Genomic DNA, 21408 nt, shown 5'->3' with positions numbered 1-21408 from the left:
TTAACTGTGGAGGGACAGATAAGACTGTTTCGGTTACCGTTTATTGTTCTTCAGCAAAGAACACAAACGTTGTTTCATCACCTTTTTCATCAAAGATTTCCCCCTTCCTTATAACACTTTACCGCCACTGGACCCTTTGCGTTCTCCACGCCCTTCTCAGGTGCTTTTACAGTCAGCTGAAGCTCTTTCTCATTGTCTCTCTGAGGCTGAGGGAGGAAAAAAGGGCAGAAGGCAGACACACAACCCCCTCAGTGTGGAGAGACACCTAATATCTTGCAGCATCATGCCCAGATCTACCTTCCTGATTCTGGGAGCTCTTCTAGGACTCGGCACTATCTTCACAGGTGAATGCAAAACGCCAGCAGGGGTTTAGTTGTCGTGCACTGATTTACTTGTTACACGTCAGGATTTTCTGTGCAGAGTAGAGCGGTGAGGTGAGATTAGTGATCAGGTAACTGAATAGCTAACCTGCTTTTTCTAAGGCCTTTGCGTGCTTGTTCACACTCATGTTGTATGGGAACACATTAACCAAATGGAACTAGATTAGACAGAGTTTAAACTTTTACCAGTTTTTTATTATGTGACTTTTGCTGATGTGAATAGTTTAGAGGAAGTTTACAACGTCTCTTTGGATTAAATGAGAAGGTCTTGAAGAAGGTTTGATCCCTACAAAAATGTGCATTTTAATTTGCATTTTATTATTAACCTTTTGATTAAAACGTTTCACTTGTTGATTTAACCTCGTCCAATCTTTTATAGACTGCATGAAATTTGTGCAAGAAAACAGACCGGCAGCAGATAAAACGGTACTGAAATTAAAACCTTTACCAACTTGTCCCATGAATGGGTCTCTGTGAGTTTATTTTAATTTTTATTATTTGCAGACAGAAAGTGACAGGCTAACGCTCTGCTCACCGATACCTCCTCCATTGACTTCATCCCCAGGTAAAGAGCGTGCCACTCTAATCTGAGGGATTACTTTGTTTTTCATCCATCCTGCTGTTGTCTAATAATGACTATTACTGATATTTGATGTATTTTCTCAGCATCAGTTCATACTCTCACTCCTGCTGATATTGGGGGACTTTACACACTGGGACTGCCTCTCGCACACAGGTACGATTACAAGATTACATTCGCTAGCATCTTATTTTTTATTAAATGCACTTTTATTAGCTGGACTATTTATATGTGGCATTACAGTATAATGAAATACTTGAGGGGAATTAAACAACAACAACACCTAGGGAATTGCACCCTAAGAATTAACAAGACGTGATAAGTGATGGAAGGCAAAGACAGTCGCACGACAAAATTAGCGACATTACCTGCATGACAAGAAGAGGGGGTGTGCCCTTTAGTTAACAGATCACTGCTGAACATCATTGGCCCTTTAAAGTCGTACAGCCAGCTGGTAATTGGTTGCCAACGCTGACTGACAACACCTTCCATTAATCAGGACAGTAAATACCCCCACTACATAAAGTTAGATTACAATCTGCAGTTGACTATTGGATGAAGTATCAAATGATCTATTTAGATATGATGTGGATAACATATAATTTATTTAGAATCTAGAAATGCCCTGGAATGATTGATGAATCAGTGAATATAAATAAATTAACGTTGGAAATATTTGTATAATATGTTACAGACCTAATAAAGATTATTTAAGACAGGCATTATTTTTTATTTTTAGCTAAAAACACCAGGAAACCCGCTGTGCAGCTCATCAAACAAATAAGTGCATCAAGTGTTTCCCTGTAAACACAGAAAACTCATTGTTCATGTTCCTTTTACCAAAGTGTACAAATTTTGGTTTAATAACCTTGTCCATCCATCCGTCCGTCCATACGTCCATCCGTCCATCCGTCCATCCATCCATCCATCCATCCATCCATCCATCCATCCATTTTCAGCCACTTATCCGGAGTCAGGTCGCAGGGGCAGCAGCCTAAGCCGAGAGGCCTTGACTTCCCTCTCCCTAGCTAAATGACCCAGCTCCTCCGGGGGAATCCTAAGGCGTTCCCAGACAAGCTGAGAGACAGTCCCTCCAGCATGTCCTGGGTCTTCCCTTGGGTCTCCCCCTAGTTGGAGAAAACTCATTTAGGCTGCTTGTATCCATGATTTTGTTCTTTCGGTCACTACCCAAAGCTCGTGACTATAGGTGAGGGTAGGAACGAAAATTGACCGGTAAACGAGAGCTTTGCCTTCTGGCTCAGCTTTTTCTTCACTACGACAGATCGGTACAACGCCTGCATCACCGCAAATGCAGCACCAATCCACTTATCGATCTCATGCTCCACTCTTCCCTCACCCATGAACAAGACCCTGAGATACTTAAATTCCTCCACTTGAGGCAGGACCTCGTCACTGATCTGGAGATGGCAGACTACAGTTTTGGATTTAGAGGAGTTGATTCTCATCCCAGCTGCTTCACACTTGGCTGTGAACCTCTTGAGCTGGAGATCACTGTTTTTTGAAGCCAACAGAACCATATCATCAGCAAAAAGCAGAGACCTGATCCTTGGCTGTGCTTAGAAATCCTGTCCATTAAAGTTATGAACAGAATTGGTGATAAAGAGCAGCCTTGGCAGAGTCCAACTCTCACCGAAAACGAGCTCAGCTCACTGTGAGCAGAGCAAGCTCTGACACCGGTCATACAGGGACCCAACAGCCCGTACCAGAGGGTCTGGTGACCCATACTCCAGGAGTACCCGCCATAGGTCCCCCTGAGGGACCTTGTGTAGACACCAAATAAAATATATTGTATTTTTCACATTCATCAATCAGTGACTTAAAGGTGCAACATGTGAGAATGAATGACATCCTGTGGTCAAATGTTGGTACTGCAGCCCATTTTTCTAAACAACCCACTGTGCAAAGACTGCGGAACTCAGAGAAGTCTGTCATATGTCACCATTAGCGTAGCCAGAAACTCATTTGTGGGTGGGCCTAAGAAAAAGTAAGTGGGCCCAATAAATGCAATTGAAAACAAGTATATTTTGCGTGTGTGTGTGTGTGTGTGTGTGTGTGTGTGTGTCCTTCGCATGTGCCCTAGCTTCATAATAATAACGCGCCGAGCTTCAGCGCTCTGGCCTGCGCACGCTGTCAATAGCAAGATATGTTCCGTATTTGATCATTTTTAACGATGATGGAGAAATCTGAAGGTGGTGAGTCATTCTGGCAGATTGTAATTAACACCCTGTCTCATGCAGGTGTTCTGATGTTGTAAACCTCACTCACAGTGGAGGTTTGAGAGATTGTGGATATAACAAAATAAACCAAGAAATGATTCCCATCTGAGCATTTTAGCATTATTATATTATTATATTAGCACGCTGACTGTGGGACAGCATTCTAAACGTGTCAGGCTGTTAACAGCGCGCTGAAGATCTGAAGTTCAGAGTGTGTCTGTCAGAGGTCAGACGCGTTCCAGTGGAACCACGGCTCACGGGTGCACATGTGAGCACATCTGGGCTGGGCAGAAGTAATTTTACAACATTAGTTTAAATAGCGCCAATAACGAGACACGGTGACTGGAGCGGCTCATGGAGCTGTGCCGCACACACACACACACACACACACACACACACACACACACACACACACACACACACACACACACACACACACACACACACACACACACACACACACACACACACACACACACACAGATTCAATAAGCGCACGCTGCGCAAACTCCGTCTTTGCGCTGCGCCACGCCGTCAGACTGAAGGCAAAAATGAGCGCTGCCTCCTCCGTGATAAAAAACCTTTAAGAGGTTTTATAACAACATTTTTCATTCAAGGTCAAATTAAGATATTAGCTTCTATTTTGGGATGACATATATGTATATATATAGATATAAATATGTATATCTATCTATATCTATCTATATCTATATCTATCTATCTATCTATCTATCTATCTATCTATATATATATATATATATATATATATATATATATATATATATATATATATATATATATATAGCCATGCCCTGATGTGGGGGCTGGGAGGGGGGTGTCGACATGGTCGGGACATAGAAGGGGGTGCACAGCTAAATAAGTTTGGGAACCGCTGATGCAAGCTTATAAGTAGATTAATATTTCATATCTGGTGTTAGCACTCTTGGGTGTTTTATGGTGGTAAGCACTTACTACACTTATTACGGTAGAATGTGTTCGTTACTACAGGAAGTTCAGTTTTCCGTCTTGCTGTTAGCTTGCTGTCACAGTTCTGAACGACTCATTAAAGGAAGTGAAACGCCAATATTAACTTAATATTTGCTTCACTCATACATTTAACTGTGATATCGAGTAGATGGTATAAAGTAGCTTGAGATTTTTTTTTAGAGCCAAACATTTACAGTTAGCATTGTTAGCTCAACTGTATCCTTTAGCCTTCTTCACCTAGAGTAAAACAAAAAGATGCCGCAACTTATTTGGGGTATAAGAAACAACATCTGGGTTGCTCCTGTCCACTGGTTTTATTTCTTTAAACAATTCTGGAGCTTTTTGCCTGCCGGTGTTGAATAGCAAATGATGACGCGGCAGCGTTAGCTCGGTGCAGACTCTGCAACCTCATGGGCTTATAGATTGTAAACAGGAACTACGTTCCTCTTTGGCCATGATTAAAGGAGAAAACCTGACAATCCCCCAGACAGCTGAGAAGAAAATCTATTTATATAACCTTTCTTCCAACATGATTGAGACAGTAGACTTATATTTTGCTGTAGAATTCTTACATATTGCTCCTTTAAAGGAAAGTATGAACAGACAGTGCTGCTATAAAAACACAGAGAAGAGCTGCTTTGAGAAGCCAGATTTACAAGTAGAGAGTTCATGCAAATAAAAACATTCTTTCTCAGGTTTGTCAATTATTTCAAATTCAGGTGTATGAAAGTCATAATACAAACAGTAAGGTTTATATTTTGATGCATCCTACAGAGTTATGTTCTTGTTCTGCCATCTGACCTTTTGAAACACCATCCCATGATGGAGAAGAGGTTGTTTTGGTGGATCACTGAGAAGAAATGACAAAATGGATGCATTCTGGATAGAACTGAAATATTATGTTAAATGAAACAGTTAAATTTTCTTTTTTTTTCTTCTTTTTTTCTTGTGCAACGTGGTATTGTATTAGGAATGAAGTATCTCGAGTCCTCACTAGACTAGCAGGTAAGATGATCGCTCCAAATCTGTTGTGTGTTGTTGAGATAATCCTACATTTTTAACAGAATAAAAATTAAACATCAAGGCTTCAATTAATATTTTTAATTAACATTTTAAGCAGCATTACTCTTTCTTTTTTGTTTTTCAAGTATTTGCAGCAATCGACCAATGTCTGATTAGACTTTTTGTGGCCTTAGATTAAAACAAAATTAGGGACCTTTTAGATTGAATAACTCAACTTATAATTTCAAGGTTTGCACAGCAGGTCAGATCAAGGGCAGACTGTATACCAGTGAATGCCAGATTAGAACATGCGTTGTAGAAAAGCCACAGAAGAACAGTTGTGTAGTTTTATTGAGCTTATCTGTTGACGTTAAGATAAAATAGGCATAAAAACAAGTCACTGACCTTCATTCATGACAATAATAATATCCAGCAGCTACAACCCTGTAATGATTTATGTATTAAGCATGACATTAAAGAGATTTCTGTTTGAATAGAGTTAATCTCCATGTTTAATCCTGAGCTGATCACTCAGCATGTGGATCAGACCTTACTGCAAACCAGGTAACACACACACACACACACACACACACACACACACACACACACACGTGCATGCACGCACGCACACACACACACACGTGCATGCACGCACGCACAAAATATTTACTGAACATAAGAGTAAATTGGGGTGTAATTTCTCACGTGTGAGAGTTGTGTTGCAGGAGTTTATTACAGGAGGTTGAGGATCTGTGTGTATCACTCAATCAGGTATCATCTCATTTTACAAGACTGTTCTCCTGAATTTTAAGCGTTTTATTCCCAAAACTCGTGTTAATTAACGTTTTTAACTAATTCATCTAATTTTAACATACTTTATCAGTTGATATTAGTAATGTTATGTCCTGTCAGGTGACGGATTGGAAGATTGTGTTTCTGTTTGTGCCAGCAGATCTGGTTTGCACCTGTTCACCACAGGTACATTTTCTTTTATATATATATATATATATATTTATATATATATATATATATATATATATATATATATATATATACATATATATGTATGAGAATAAATGAGTTTAAGTATGAAACTTAAAATGTTTTTCTTTCTATTGCAGGTAGATGTGAATGTCAAAACTGTAGTGCAGGAAGTGGATGAAGCGCTACAGATGCTGCAGAATCGGGTATTTAATTCACTTTGAAATTAACTTTTTTTTCTCCCACAAACAAAATGAAAATAAGATAAAATAACGTTATGTTGGGTTGTGTTTATTTACAGTTGCATCGCACTTTAGTTCATGTAGTAGTCTGGAGTGGACATTATACAGAAGAAAAGTGAGTAATTATCAATCTGATGCTCTTTTAATCCAGGTTAATCCAGCATGAAGCCTGTAGGTTTATTAATCAGGTGTCAAGTGTGATAAAAACTTGGTTGGTTTTCTGTTTTATCACAGATGTAATTGTAGAGATGAACTTGTAAGTCAACGCTTGCAAAAAGCAATTTTACTGAAGGTGCTGCAGGTAAAACAACAACAACAATTGGTTCTGTGTTTGCAGTTTGCAGCCATATTTTGCTGCAGCTCTGACTCTGACTCTGATTTGACCTGCCTTCAGGACTTTCTAAATCAACGTTTAAAAGCATCATCATGGTACAACGGTGTAGACTTCAGTGTTGTGCTGCAGTCTTCTCCTGCGTTCCTCAAAACCAACTCAGAGTCAGTAAGTAAAGAGGAATCAAGAGTCCGTGATATAAACTGGAAGCTATTTTGTGATGTTCCACGAAAGATTATAAGCTAATCTGTCATTTCTTAACAGGAAAACACTTGGTCAGAGCTCAACCGGCTAGCTATTCAACTGTGGACAAACCTGGTAAGTTCTTATAAATAAAACACATGGATGACAATTTCAAGTGAGTGTGATGAAAGTGTCATGATGTAGATTATGGGGCTGAAAAGGCTATCAAACCAATCTAAAGCGAGATGGAACATCGATTACAGTTCATCTCACAGATTAGATAAGATATGTAAAGATTAAACTCAGGGTTGTTTCTCATTGGCTCTTTGGCGTGTGATTGTGTAATCAGTCACTGGTTGAAGGTGTGTTCAGTTTTAACTTTTCATTCCTTCAGCTCCAACCAGCATCAGGCCCGACTGTGGGTGTGGACATGATCATCCCATGTCCAACACGGGTGAGACATGTTTCTACTCTCAAACTCCTGACCTTTCAACTCTTAACATCTGAAACAAAAAGATGAAATATCCGTTAATATCCCTCCAGGAGCATCCTTTTCTACGAACACAGATGAATAGTAAAGAAGAGACTCTGTCTCTGAGGACGGCCTCTAAACCAGCAGATCCTGTAAGAACTTCTCAGAGTTTGGTTCACAGAGTTTCTGATGAGGAATATTAGATTAAACTCCATCTTTTCAGGTCATGGGCACAGAGGTGCTTTGCACAGAGCGCAGTCCATCTTCCAGCACACCTAAGTCAGGTAAAAACATCTGCAAGCATGAAATGGTTGAGTTTAATATGAAATAAAACTGCACTTTCTTCTGTGTAGTTCATGAGCTCAGACCTGCAGATATTAAAGTGGTGGCAGCCGTGGGTGACTCGCTGACAGTGAGTCATTTTCTTTCTTTTCTTTCTTGCTAATAGTCTCATTTTATTACTTTTATATACAAAAAACACACATCTAACACGTTTGAGCACGTTGTGATCGTATTTCACAAGTTTCATTCTCATATTATCTATTCACAGGCAGCCAATGGTGTGGGTGCAACAAACGACAATCTACTGTTAGTGATTAATGAGTACAGAGGACTGTCATGGAGGTGAGTTTACTTTGTATTTGGTGTAATGATAAAAAAACTCATCTGTTTCTTTCATTTTCAGCATTGGAGGTGATGAAAATGTTACCACGGTGACGACTCTACCAAGTATGTTTGATTCCTCTGAATTCTTTAATAGTTTTTATGATTTTCACTACTATATAGTACTTGTGGTGGTGGTTGGAGCAAATGTAATAAAGGTGTTATTTATTGTTATAAAGCTGCCACCTAGGGGAATTTTTCCTCCAGAGACTCTAAAGTTCCAGAACCCTAAAATACAACAATCTGTTGTTGTTGTTGTTGACATTAGGACCCAAAGGCAGGAGGGTGTAGAACATGGGTGGGGAACCCTGGTCCATCAAGGGCTGCTATCCAGCATATTTTAGTTTCAACCCTGCTTCAACACACCTGGTTTCAATCAGCAGGTGATTAACAGGCTTCTGCAGAGCCTGAGGAGCTGCTGAACAGGTGAATCCGACACTGAATCAGACGTGTTGGAGCAAAGACATGCAGGATACCAGCCCTCGAGGACCAGGGTTCCACACGCCTGGTGTGGAGAGATCCAGGAAGCAGCCAGGTGAGGTAAACAAAAAAAAAAGTCTTTATTATCCAAACTCAGAGCAGGAGCAGGAAGTACATGAATGACAACGCACAAGAAACCAACGGGAAATGGAAACTCAGCTGGGTTTAAATAGAACTGAGGTGTGAGAGGAGACAAGGGGAAACAGGTATGATGGTTTCTGACAGGCGTACCTGATACTAAGTAGGGAATGAACACAAAGTATCTAAAGACAAAAGCTAACTGATGAATAAACTAAGAACAGGAGAAAAGACTACTCTAAACAAAAGAAATAAACAACGGCCAAGGAAACACAGAGGTCAAAGGTCATGGATAGAAAAGGAGGCTAAACAAACAGGGACCTGAAATACGAAAAGCTTCACAAAAATAAGGGGAAAACTAATGAGAAATAAAACTAAGAGGCTGGGGATTGGACTAAATGAAGAAGGACCAGGGACACATAAGGAGAAAGGGACAAAACATGAGAGGGGCCCGGGCCAGAAACACAAGGGCGCATGGGAGGGGGTAGAAAACATGGAAGGGACTAAGGAAAAAAGGACACAGCTCCTGTTTCAATTCTAAAACCTTGCTTGGTTTAAACATAGACCCAAAAGTATTAGTTTTATCAGCCTTGTGTCATTTCTTCTGATATTTCATTGGATTCTCTAAGTTTTTTAAGTAACATTTCATCTTCTAAATGACAATTATCCTTGAAACCCCTCAAAATTTTTGTGAAGCAGTCCCAAACGGTGAAAAACCTCTCCTTGTTGCTTAAGAAATCCTTTTTACATTCATGTTATGAGAATGTTTTATAGTATACAAAATAAAGGAATAAAAATGATCAACATTGCATTCATGCATTTATTTGGATAAAGGATGATTTTGATACCTATGAACAATAAAATGTTTTTGTTTTTGCAGACATCCTTAAGGAATTTAACCCTTCACTGACTGGATTCTCAAAAGGAGTCGGTAACCAGAACAGCCCGGCAGCTTCTCTTAATCAAGCTGTGGCAGGAGCGAGGAGTGGGTCAGTCAGCCACCAACCCCCAAAAAAATCTTATTTCAACTTTTAAATCAAATGTCTCAAAAGATTTGGTCTCAGTTTGTCACTGAAGATGAACTCAGTTCTCCCCTGCAGTGATATGGTGCGGCAGGTACGCGCTCTAGTGGACAAGATGAAAAGGGACTCGGTAAGGTGGAGAAAAACAAAAATGCATCATCCCAGGTAAACTTGATCTTTAGTAATAGCTGGACATGTCTTTTCTATTAGAGCATTGACTTCCACAACGACTGGAAAGTGATCACCATGTTTATTGGTGGAAATGACATCTGTGACTTCTGCACGGACAGCGTGAGCACTTATCTCCTCCATAAATGAAACACTTTTGAGTTTTTATTTAATGGTACAAACTGCCACAATCGTATATTGTGAGACATATTTTTGTCCTACAGATCTCCTTTTCACCCAGGAATGTTGTCAGTCAAATCCAACAAGCTCTGGACATCCTCCATAGTGAAGTACGCTCCCAACTTTGTCACATTAGCTTAAAACATGATGCAAATATCTGGGAGCCAAATAAGTGTTGTGTATCCTGCAGGTGCCTCGCGCTGTTGTCAACCTGGTGGAGCTGTTAAGTATTACACCACTGCGTGATCTGCACAAAGATAAATCCCTAGGGTGCCCCACCTGGTTTGTTGAGTGAGTCCTTTTGGGTTATAGATTGTGCAAATTAGTTACCTAAAAGCCAAAGAGAAACAAATCATCATCAGCAACATATAAATGTTAAAGTAATGCTAACTACAGAAGAAAACTAGCCTTGTGCTTTTAGCACCCCCTAGTGTGAGTGAAACTCTCCTCCTTGCTATGCATTTGTCTTTGGGTGTTTCTCAATGTCAAGGAACCTCGCCTTGATGTCTTGGTCCCGCCCCGGTTGCCTAGGAGATACGTCATCAGGAACTGCCTAGGTGTGTTCCCATGTTCATGTTCTACCGAGGCGTCTGTTCTCCATTTGTTAGCCGTTTAGCTAGCTGAGCAAGGATACATGGGAGGTGTCTTGTAACCTAGCCTTGGTCAAACATTTCCCAGCAGTATTTTCAAAAGGATGGCCTTGATGTCTTGGTCCCGTCCCGGTCCCGCCCCAGTTGCCTAGGAGATGCCTAGGAACCGTTCCCTGGGCTGCCACCTTACCGTGGTGGAGGGGTTTGAGTGTCTCACTGATCCTAGGAGCTAAGTTGTTTGAGGCTTTCTGCCTCTGGTAGGGTCACCCATGGCAAACAGGTCCTAGGTGAGGGATAAGACGAAGAGCAGCCTGAAGACCTCTTATGATGAATTATATAAATGGAAACCATGTTCCCTCACCCAGACGTGGGTCACCGGGGCCCCCCTCTGGAGCCAGGCCTGGAGGTGGGGCACGTTGGCGAGCACCTGGTGGCCAGGCTTTCACCCATGGAGCCCGGCCGGGCACAGCCCCAAGAGGAAACGTGGGTCCCCCTTCCTATTGGCTCACCCATCGTGGAAGGGGCCAAAGGTGTCGGGTGCAGTGTGTGACGGGTGGTAGTCGAGGGCGGGGACCTTGGCGGTCTGATCCTCAGCTACAGAAGCTGGCTCTTGGCACATGGAATGTCACCTCTCTGGTGGGGAAGGAACCTGAGTTGGTGTGTGAGGTTGAGAGGTTCCGACTAGATACAGTCGGACTCACTTCAATGCATGGCTCTGGCTCTGGAACCAGTTTCCTTGAGAGGGGTTGGACTTTCTGCCACTCTGGAGTTGCTCCCACTGAGATGCGCCGAGCACGGGTGGGCATACTAGTTGCCCCCTATCTTGGTGCCTGTACGTTGGGGTTTACCCCAGTGAATGAGAGGGTAGCCTCCCTCCGCCTTTGTTTGGGGGGATGGGTTCTGACTGTGGTCTGTGCTTATACACCAAACTACAGTTCAGACTACCCTCCCTTTTTGGAGACCTTGGAGGGGGTGCTGGAAAGCGCTCCTTCTGGTGACTCCCTCGTTCTGCTGGGGGACTTTAACGCTCACGTGGGCAATGACAGTGAGACCTGGAGCGGTGTGGTTGGGAGGAATGGCCCCTCTGATCTGAATTCGAGTGGTGTTTTGTTATTGGACTTATGTGCCAGTCATGGATTGTCCATAATGTGCTCTTGGCACCAGGATACCTTAGGCCATAGCTCGATGATCGACTTTGTTGTTATTTCATCTGACCTGTGGCCGCATGTCTTGGACACTCGGGTGAACCGACCACTACCTGGTGGTGATTTGGCTCAGATGGTGGGGGAGGATGCCAGTCAGACCAGGCAGGCCCATACGTATTGCGAGGGTCTGCTGGGAACGTCTGGCAGAGTCTCCTGTCAGAAGGAGTTTCAATTCCCACCTCCGACAGAACTTCCAAAATGGTCTGGGGGAGGCGGGGGACATTGAGTCTGAATGGACCCTTTTCCATGCCTCCATTGTTGAGGCGGCCGACCAGAGCTGTGGTCGCAGGATCGTTGGTGCCTGTCGTGGTGGCAACCCCCAAACCTGCTGGTGGACACTGGCGGTTAGGGATGCTGTCAAGCTGAAGAAAGAGTCCTATCAGGTCTTTTTTGGCCTGTGGGACTCCAGAGGCAGCTGACGGGTACCGGCAGTCCAAGCGGAGCGCGGCTCGGGTGGTCGCCAAGGCAAAGGACCATGGAGCAAGACTTCCGTATGGCTTCGAGGAGATTCTGGTCCACCATCCTGCGCCTCGGGGGGGGGGGGGGGGGGGGGGGGGGGGGACTACCAACGCCATCTATAGTGGAGGCAGTTTGCTGCTGACCTCTACTCAGGATGTTGTGGATCGGTGGGCAGAATACTTTGAAGACCTCCTCAATCCCACCGACACGTCTTCCAGTGAGGAAGCAGAGTCTGGGGACTTTGGGTTGGCCTCTCAAATCTCTGGTGCTGAGGTCGCTGAGGTGGTTAAAAAGCTCCTCTGTGGCAAGGCTCCAGGGGTGGATGAGATCCGCCCTGAGTTCCTTAAGGCTCTGGATGTTGTGGGGCTGTGTTGGCTGACACGGCTCTGCAATATCACGTGGACATCGGGGGCAGTCCCACTAGACTGGCAGACCGGGGTGGTGGTCCCCTTATTTAAAAAGGGGGACCGCAGGGTGTGTTCCAACTACAGGGGGATCACACTCCTGAGCTTTCCTGGTAAAGTCTATTCAAGGGTTCTGGAGAGGAGAGTCCGTCAGATTGTTGAACCTCAGATTCAGGAGGAGCAATGTGGTTTTCATCCTGGCCGTGGAACACTGGACCAGCTCTATACCCTTAGGGGGATCCTGGAGATTGCGCGGGAATTTGCTCAACCAGTATACATGTGTTTTGTGGATTTGGAGAAGGCGTTTGACCGCGTCCCTCGGGGGGCCCTGTGGGGGGGTACTCCAGGAGTATAGGGTACCAGGCCCTCTGATATGGGCTGTTAGGTCCCCGTATGACCAGTGTCAGAGCTTGGTCCGCATTGCCGGCAGTAAGTCGGGCTCGTTCCCAGTGAGAGTTGGACTTCGCCAAGGCTGCCCTTTGTCACGATTCTGTTCATAACTTTTATGGACAGGATATCTAGGCGCAGCCAAGGTGTGGAGGGCATCCGTTTTGGTGGCCTGAGGATCAGGTCTCTGCTTTTTGCAGATGATGTGGTCCTGTTGGCTTCATCAGAACATGATCTTCAGCTTTCGCTGGAGCGGTGCGCAGCTGAGTGTGAAGCAGCTGGGATGAGAATCAGCTCCTCTAAATCTGAGACTATGTTCTTGATTCGTAAAAGGGTAGAATGCCTTCTCTGGGTTAGGGATGAGGTCCTGCCCCAAGTGGAGGAGTTTAAGTATCTCGGGGTCTTGTTCATGAGTGAGGGAAAACTGGAGCATGAGATCGATAGGCCGATTGGTGCTGCATCTGCAGTGATGCGGGCGTTGTACCGGTCTGTCGTGGTGAAGAGAGAGCTGAGTCAGAAGGCGAAGCTCTCGATTTACCGGTCGATCTACGTTCCTACCCTCACCTATGATCATGAGCTTTGGGTAGTGACCGAAAGAATGAGATTGCGGATACAAGCGGCCAAAATGAGTTTTCTCTGAAGAGTGGCTGGGCTCTCCCTTAGAGATAGAGTGAGAAGCTCGGTCATTCAGGAGGGGCTCAGAGTAGACCCGCTGCTCCTCCACATTGAGAGGAGCCAGTTAAGGTGGCTCGGGCATCTGGTCAGGATGCCTCCTGCACACCTCCCTGGTGAGGTTTTCGAGGCACTTTCAACCGGGAGGAGACCTAAAGCTAGACCCAGGACATGGTGGAGGGACTATGTCTCTCACCTGGCCAGGGAATGCCTTGGGATTACCCCGGAGGAGCTGGCCCAAGTGGCTGGGGAGAGGGAAGTCTGGGCCTCTAGCCTTAGGCTACTGCCCCCGCGTCCCGACTCCGGATAAGGGGATGAAAATGGATGGATGGATGGATGGATGGATGGATGGGCGGATCAGAAACCAGCAAGTACTTTCGAGGCAAATTTCATGTTTAAATGTAAATCAACTAACTGTCGCTATCGGGCTGATATCTGAAATATTTTTTTTAGATCCAAAGAAGGTTGCTATGGTTGGTTAGATGCTAGTGGTTTCAGCTTTGGTGGCTAGCAGGTAGTAACTTGCTTACATATTTCATTTAACAAATGTATACACAATTTAAAAAGTAAAAGGCTTGTTATATATTTATATTGAAACTTATGCGTATAAAATATAACGTTATCTCCCGTATTATGTGACGTTATGTGACCGCGGCTTAGCAACTCTGTTCCATATAACCGTTTTCTTTGACCAAGGAAGGACATTGTCTTAAGCAAGGCGCCTAGCCTCACAATACATCGCCTTGACATTGAGAAACACCCTTCTTCTACTCAGGCTTTATTAGTGTCTACAGGAGCGGTTCATCACTAAATCAAACATATCAGCTGCTTTCATAAAAGATGCATGAAATATGCTGAAATCAGAGTCCAGCGCAAGGCATGTCTATTTCACTTTACAAAGTCCAACAGGGTCCAGACCACTCTGAAGTTGCAAGTGTGGTTTTTCTGGCCACAGGGGTCTGAGTGACAATTCATTAACCTTGTAAAGGGTCATTTTAGCACATACTGGCTGAAGAAAATTATTTAAAAAATATGAAAAAGTTGCATGGTGTGCCTTTAACTATTGAGCTGAGCTACTACTAATGTTAGCCTGTGCTAATGTCTTTCTTGGACAAGAGGAAAACAAAATTAATGTTGGCACACTCGCTTTCCAGGATGTGGTGGGATGCTTACTCTCCCCCCCCACCCCTCCCCTCCCCACCCACACACACACACAGCTTCAGGCATTGTCACAGAGCCAGCAGGGTAACCAGCTAATCAACATGCCGCTTTCATATTCCTGTCCTGAAATAATTGCAGATCTAATTTATGGGGAATAGGAATTTATCTGGCCTCCTGGGTCATTGTGAGCCCCAACAGTTTCATATGCTCTAAAGCAGGGATTCTGAACTGCAGGCCTGGAGGGCCAGTATCCAGCACGTTTTAGTTTTAACTCCTGATTTCAATCAGCAGGTAATTAATAGGCTTCTGATGAGCTGCTGCACAGGCGATTCAGTGACTCAATCAAGTGTGTTTGAGCAGAGGAACAACTAAAACATGCTGGAAAACGGCTCTCCAAGACGCCCCTGCTCTAAAAGCTCAAAGAACAGTTTCCAATTGTAAAAAAAATAAACATTCTACTGATCTTTTATTGGATTTGATTTCCAGAATAGTTTGTCCCTGTGTGGTGAAGCCCAAAGACGGAACTTCTGAACTGCAGAGGTTAATCGACTTCAACAGAGCGTATCAGGTGCAAATCAAACATTTCTTGCCATTTTTTTAAATGAAGAAGCATCTTTAGGAGAATTCTGAATCTTTTTTTTTTACCCGAAACTACAAAGTTCTTCAATGTTTAGTGCTTTTCAAAAAAATGTCTATTATTCACACACTGCTGCGGTATCTTATGGTTGGGGCCATTTATTTATTCATTTCAGTTTGCTATGAGAGAGCTTGTTGATTCTGGACGATACGACACACACGACAACTTCTCAGTGATTCTGCAGCCTTTCTTCAGAGAGGTTTTCCTTCCCAGATTAGAGGTAAGAACAGACAGTTATGGCACATAAACCCTTTTATGTTTTAATGAATCTTTTCCTGTTTCTTTATTATTTGAAAAGGATGGCCGACCTGATCGCTCCTACTTTTCACCAGATTGTTTCCACCTCAGTCAGAAAGCTCACACACTCATGGCTCGCTCGCTGTGGAACAACATGGTAAAGTGAGCTACCAGAAAACATAAGTTACATGTTGTATTTCGCCCACATAGACCTACTCTTACCATCTCTTAGTTGGAGCCAGTGGGCAATAAGACGTTCAGAGAAGACTTTACATCAGGCATTGATTTGAAGTGCCCCTCTCAGGTGAGAAACACATGAGGAACTTTCTTTAAACAGTTTTAAAAGACATTTATTAATTTTACTTTTTGGTGGGTTTTCCTACTAAAGACAAACCCTTTCTTGAGAACAGCCCTCAACAGCAACTACACCTTCCCAGGTCCTCCACCCAGTCCTCCTCCAGTTACGGTAAGTCTAATTTACCTCACTTCATTTTTAATGTTAGCTCTAAGATGCTGTTATCAGATAAAACATGTTATTTTTATAGAACTGGGGCAGCGACTTCTCCTGTGTGAACACAGCTCCATCCAACTCTGTGCCCACTTCAGGTACGCAACACTATTATTAACTGAGGTGGGTTTAGGACAGGAAATATGCTCATTTTGGGCCTTTGTTAGTTCACAGACTACGTCCAGCAGATATCAAGATAGTGGCAGCTTTAGGAGACTCTATAACGGTATGTGAACGTTGACATAAAGCAGGTTTTTCCAACTTCTTGCTCTGGTTTATATTCAAGTTGACAATAATAAATTGGGAAGGTTAAGGCAGTTTAGCCATCCAGATATTTACAATAAGGACACTGAGTTCCCACAGCAAGATAATGCAAGTGTGTGTGTGTATATATCTATATATCTATAGATATCGATATCATTTAGAAGACTATTATGGGTTTGTTTCATACTAGCAAGCTAACTGAACAGGAATGAAGTCCAAATGAATTGGCTTGTAGTAAAATAAATACACTAGAAGTTAAAACAGAAAAACATATTCCCTGAACACTTAGGTGTGACCACTACTTTTGTGCTCCCAGGCTGGTTTTGGTGCAAAAGCACAAAATTTGCTCCAGCTAAAAAATGAATACAGGGGAGTGTCCTGGAGGTGAGATGCATCACACTAATCTGTAATGAAATCTGTTTTGTTGTGAACATTCTCTTACTTTCTGTTTTTTTAAAATATTATTATTATTGTCTAAACCCAAGCATTGGAGGAGATGACTCTCTTGAGACTGTCACAACACTTCCCAGTAAGTGTAATGCTCTTCATCACCACTAGATGGCACTCGGAGTCTAAACAAATCCTTGGGTCATTTGTGCAGAAACACATTACTTTTTGTTTTATACATCAGATATCCTCAGGAAGTTCAACCCGGACATCAAAGGGGTGTCAAAGGGAATTGGGAAAAGGCAGACGGGCTTCAACATGGCGGTGTCTGGGGCTAAGATGGCGTGAGCTTTACCACACTCTTCTTATCAGCTACTGCACCATTAATGCCCTCATAAACACTGATTACTTATGTTTCTAATCTGATACAGAGAAATCCCACAGCAGATCCACAATCTGATTATCACCATGAAGAACGACTCTGTGAGTGTTTAAGTGGTTTGGTTAAAATCCTTCTGCTGAATCCTGTAATGATCTGATTTGTTTTTGGATGTAAAATTAATAGACGGTGAATTTTCAAAACGACTGGAAGCTTGTGACTCTTTTCATTGGAGGCAATGACCTGTGTCAGTACTGCAACGACCGGGTGAGTTGGTTAGGGATCCGGGGGTGCACCAGTCCGGTGTTTAGCCATCTCTGGGTGTTTGGTGATCCCCTGTCTAATGATATCACTGGATATCAGCAGAATAATGACGCTTTGTAAGCAGCCCTCCCCTTAGAGCTTCATTGTGTCAGATTGAGATGAGAGCCTCTGTCTGTCTGAGTGAGGGGACCACAGAGACGGGCCTTGTTCGCTACAAGGCATAAACATCCTGTGTCTCTTCTGCTCGCCCTCCTCCGTTTTTCATTTTAACATCTTGTTTTGCTTTCTCCCTCCATTAGGATCCTCGTGCTTCATTGACATTGACGGCCCTTCTCACCGTTTGTGTCCTCTGAAGCAGAACATCAGAAAGTGGCATCAAATAACGATGTGGCTTTGTGATGGCAGCTGTTAGATATTATTTGTGTCTTTTGAGTAGAAACCCTGAAGTGATTTGTGATTAAATCCAGTCTCACTCACTGTATTATGCACCTTTTCTCAAAGGGGTTTAAAAAGGTGCGTGTTAACGTATGCATAAATAATTTGTCTAAATTTTGCAGGTTACTCTGTCACCTCAGAACTACAGCCATCATATGAGGATGAGCTTGGACATCCTCTACAAAGAGGTGAGGTGATGTTTCCTACTAATTAAATACAGTAAAAATTTGATCTACATGAGGAAAAAATTTTAATTCTTCCTTTTTTGAGCACAGGTTCCCAGAGCAATTGTCAACGTCTTAGAGATCCTGGAGATTGAAGGCCTTCGCAGGATTAAAAGCGACAGTCTCGGGTGTAAATTGATACAAAAGTACGATTCTTCATTAACCGGAGGGAGATGCCATGTTGCAATCCCAACTAGTATCGCAAATGTAACCAACCCTAACCCTGCACATCTCAAACATGCATATGCACCATACATCATCTGCTTGTTGGACCAGATCATTTAATTATACTTCTCCTCAACATTTCATTTTTATTCTACAAATTTAGTTATTTGTTTAAATTTCAGCTTTAATCATCACTTTCTTCTTTATTTTCTGTGTCTCTGACTGGCACCAGTGCACAAAAATTAACTCACACATTATTTCATGAGCTAGAGTAACAGTATCAAGTATAATCTGAACATTTTATTGCATCTGCATGCTTTTTATGTGTATTCTTTTCAAACCAGTCATGTATCCTGTTATTTTGCCTTTTTGTTGGCGTTAAGAGTGGGAGTGCACGTTCAATTGCCCCTCCCAAAGTGACGCAACAATATAAAGATTCTTCAGGGAGAATATAATAACTATATGATTTCACCAGCCATTATATAAAATAAAGTTTGATTGCACCACTATTTTAAATCAACACAGCCAAATCTGAGGTTTGAATCACAACAATCACAAAAATGTCTGTAAATTCCTAGAGGGACTATGCTGGTAAAATTCTCAGTCATTCAGGTCATGGTAATCCAAAGAGGTTTGAATTTTCATGGAACAATGCAGGAGAGCCACCTCTTCAGGTCAACACTCTGCAGCCCACTTACACCTGAAGGACAAAGGACACACTTTTGAAGAGGACAATGTTCACATTCTGGAGGACAGACGATGGATGGTTTGAGAGAGGAGTGAAGGAAGCTATGCCAAACGGGAAAGACCTACATTAAATAGAGGAGGAGGCCTCAGGTTTCACCTTTTCAGCACCTATTGGGCCATTCCCATCTGTACCGGGTCGGCCCGGGCCGGGTAGCCCCAGTCGGCCCCAGCCTGGCCCGGTTGATTCCACACATCCTTGCCTTAAGCCCATGTGGGCTGATTCTACCCACCAATCAGAGGCTTGCTCTAATGGAAGGTGTGAATTTGCTGTCAGCAGTGGGTGTGTTGGCCCTGGTCGGCCTGAAGCAGACCCCCTCGAGAAGAGGGCTGAGAATGAGCCTTGGTTGGCCCGGAAAAATACCAGGCCACCCAGATATGTAAACAACCTACGCTACCCGGCCCGGGCCGACCCGGTACAGATGGGAATGGCCCATATAATGCAGCTTTGAACCTAATTCCAAAGCAGTTTTAGTCTAGATCACACCCTCCTGCATCTAATCAAAACAACCATTCCCACACAATAGGACCTAACGACATCAATGACTTCTCAGGGGTAGGGAGGAGGGGTATTCATAGGTAGTTTCAGCTCGTTAAGCAGTAATAGACAGTTATAGTTTATAAGCTTGACCCCATATTCCAGTCAGAGTTGACTAAGCTATGTCAAAATGTCTTCAAGAAACCATGTAATCCAGTTGCTTTCATTCAAACCCCTTTGGAATCCTGGGACTGAGTCTGAAGCTGAATGTGTTTTTAGTATAAAATCTATTAAGTAAATTCTTCTAAAACCCTCCTGAGACCTTCAATGATCAGAGGTGTTGCTTTTTTTTAAAGTTATTTACCTTCCAATTTTTTACTTTGTTTGAGCTACTAATTGTTCAGAAAAACTATTTTGTTTTCCAAATAATCTCTCTCATTCGGAAAATAATGAAGCTCTTAGGAGGTAAAATAATGACACCTCTCTGCGCACTTTGTCTATCTGTGTGGTTTTTTCATCTCTGCTTCATCTTCAGATTTTATGATTGTTGGCAATTTTGTTGTGGAGAAATTTTGCCAAAACAGATTTTCTGTGTTAATTTTCACAGGCAGGTCTGTCCCTGCTTCCTCCTGCCTGGAGAGGATTCACCAGAGCTGGCCGAAATCAAACGGATCAATCGGGATGTACAGGTTAGTAAAACCGTAAATCCAAAATGTCCTGATTAAGATGGGTCATTACATCTGCATTACTGTTATTTTCTGTCAGATTGAGACTGAAAAGCTGGTGTATGGAGGCAACTATGATGGCAGAGAAGACTTTGCAGTAGTACTCCAACCTTTCTTCAAAAATACCATTGTTCCCCTAGACACTGTAAGCCATCGCTCAGTCTTCACCACCGTGCCAAGTGTACATATTTAGATTCCCATCCTCTTTAGAGCACATGCACACGCAGTGATGTTTGCTTCTTCTAGGATGGCAGGCCCGACTCCACCTACTTCTCTAAGGACTGTTTCCACTTCAGCGAACGAGGACATGCTGACATGGCAATTGCTCTGTGGAACAATATGGTGAGTCTGGCAAAGCTGAAGGGCTCAGAACAGAGTCACAAATAACTATTCTCCAAAGCTCAGATGTTTTTCTATTCCGTTTAGTTGGAGCCGGTGGGGCAAAAACAGACGTACAACAATTTCACTAATGCCAGAAATAACCTAAAGTGCCCCACTGAGGTGAGACAGCTGCTACACGATGCTACTGCTGACCTAGTTGTGCACTAAAAAGATGCGGTGTGTTTCAGGAGCATCCATATATCTTCACAAAGGGGAACAGTTTTCCCACAACCACCTCAGATTGTTCTGGTAGTGTTCCAGCCTGGCTCGCCGCTGTGCTGGCCATTGTGGGCCTTCTGATTGGCTGGGTCATCACCTGGACTGTCTTCTTCTGCAGAGACAAGACCAGCAAGAGGAAGATAATGACATATTCACTGGGGATGAAGGAGACAACGTTTTAAAAATCTACTTGTTTGGGGGGGGGGGGGGGGGGCACTTCAGCTCCAATAACGAGTTTAATTCAGCATCACATAACCATGCAAACCCAAATGTATTGGTCCTTTGGCATGTTTGTATTTGTATGTTCATAAACTGCAAATGGTCCAGAATTCAGCAGCCCGTATTATCACCAGAACCCCTTCCTTTCACCACATCACCCCGGTTCTCCAGCAGCTTCACTGGCTCCCAGTTAAATTCAGGTCCATCTTCAAAATTATCCTCCATACCTTCAAAGCTATCCACAACCTCTCTCCTCCATATATGTCATACCTTATAAG

General features: G+C 43.2%; 1 protein-coding gene across 2 annotated transcripts; it reads left to right on the top strand.

The window, feature by feature from the left end:
* Positions 1 to 22: 22 nt before the first annotated feature.
* Positions 23 to 21119, top strand: plb1 (phospholipase B1). Of its 2 annotated transcripts, none has more exons than XM_015969785.3 (43): positions 23 to 344; positions 760 to 806; positions 885 to 945; positions 1047 to 1116; positions 5155 to 5189; positions 5684 to 5750; positions 5912 to 5957; positions 6099 to 6164; positions 6308 to 6373; positions 6469 to 6524; positions 6644 to 6710; positions 6804 to 6908; positions 7005 to 7058; positions 7318 to 7377; positions 7467 to 7547; positions 7619 to 7679; positions 7749 to 7807; positions 7946 to 8019; positions 8081 to 8124; positions 9497 to 9605; positions 9717 to 9768; positions 9849 to 9929; positions 10031 to 10096; positions 10177 to 10277; positions 15351 to 15432; positions 15617 to 15721; positions 15800 to 15895; positions 15971 to 16042; positions 16127 to 16204; positions 16284 to 16344; positions 16414 to 16472; positions 16827 to 16894; positions 16996 to 17039; positions 17142 to 17241; positions 17329 to 17380; positions 17463 to 17543; positions 18098 to 18163; positions 18251 to 18345; positions 20194 to 20275; positions 20352 to 20456; positions 20558 to 20653; positions 20738 to 20812; positions 20881 to 21119. In XM_015969785.3, the coding sequence occupies exons 1-43, from the start codon at positions 284 to 286 to the stop codon at positions 21091 to 21093; spliced, it is 3219 nt and encodes a 1072-aa protein (XP_015825271.3). In that variant the 5' UTR covers positions 23 to 283; the 3' UTR covers positions 21094 to 21119. The 2 variants fall into 2 exon arrangements, with proteins under 2 accessions (XP_015825271.3, XP_054597674.2); XM_054741699.2 differs by lacking the exon at positions 23 to 344 and adding an exon at positions 418 to 657.
* Positions 21120 to 21408: the final 289 nt, after the last annotated feature.

This window comes from Nothobranchius furzeri, chromosome 18, assembly GCF_043380555.1.
Source record: "Nothobranchius furzeri strain GRZ-AD chromosome 18, NfurGRZ-RIMD1, whole genome shotgun sequence".
NCBI lineage: Eukaryota > Metazoa > Chordata > Actinopteri > Cyprinodontiformes > Nothobranchiidae > Nothobranchius > Nothobranchius furzeri.
Note: the sequence above shows the minus strand (reverse complement) of the source record. Positions and strands in the feature narration are given on the sequence as shown.

What these genes read in the sequence shown, in the direction of transcription:
- plb1 (XM_015969785.3), top strand. Translation starts at nt 284, where the DNA reads ATGCCCAGATCTACCTTCCTGATTCTGGGAGCTCTTCTAGGACTCGGC. An exon ending in CACGGTGACGACTCTACCAA is followed by an intron (nt 8,125 to 9,496) that starts GTATGTTTGATT and finishes TTGTTTTTGCAG; the next exon opens with ACATCCTTAAGGAATTTAAC. An exon ending in TGCCCCACCTGGTTTGTTGA is followed by an intron (nt 10,278 to 15,350) that starts GTGAGTCCTTTT and finishes TTTGATTTCCAG; the next exon opens with AATAGTTTGTCCCTGTGTGG.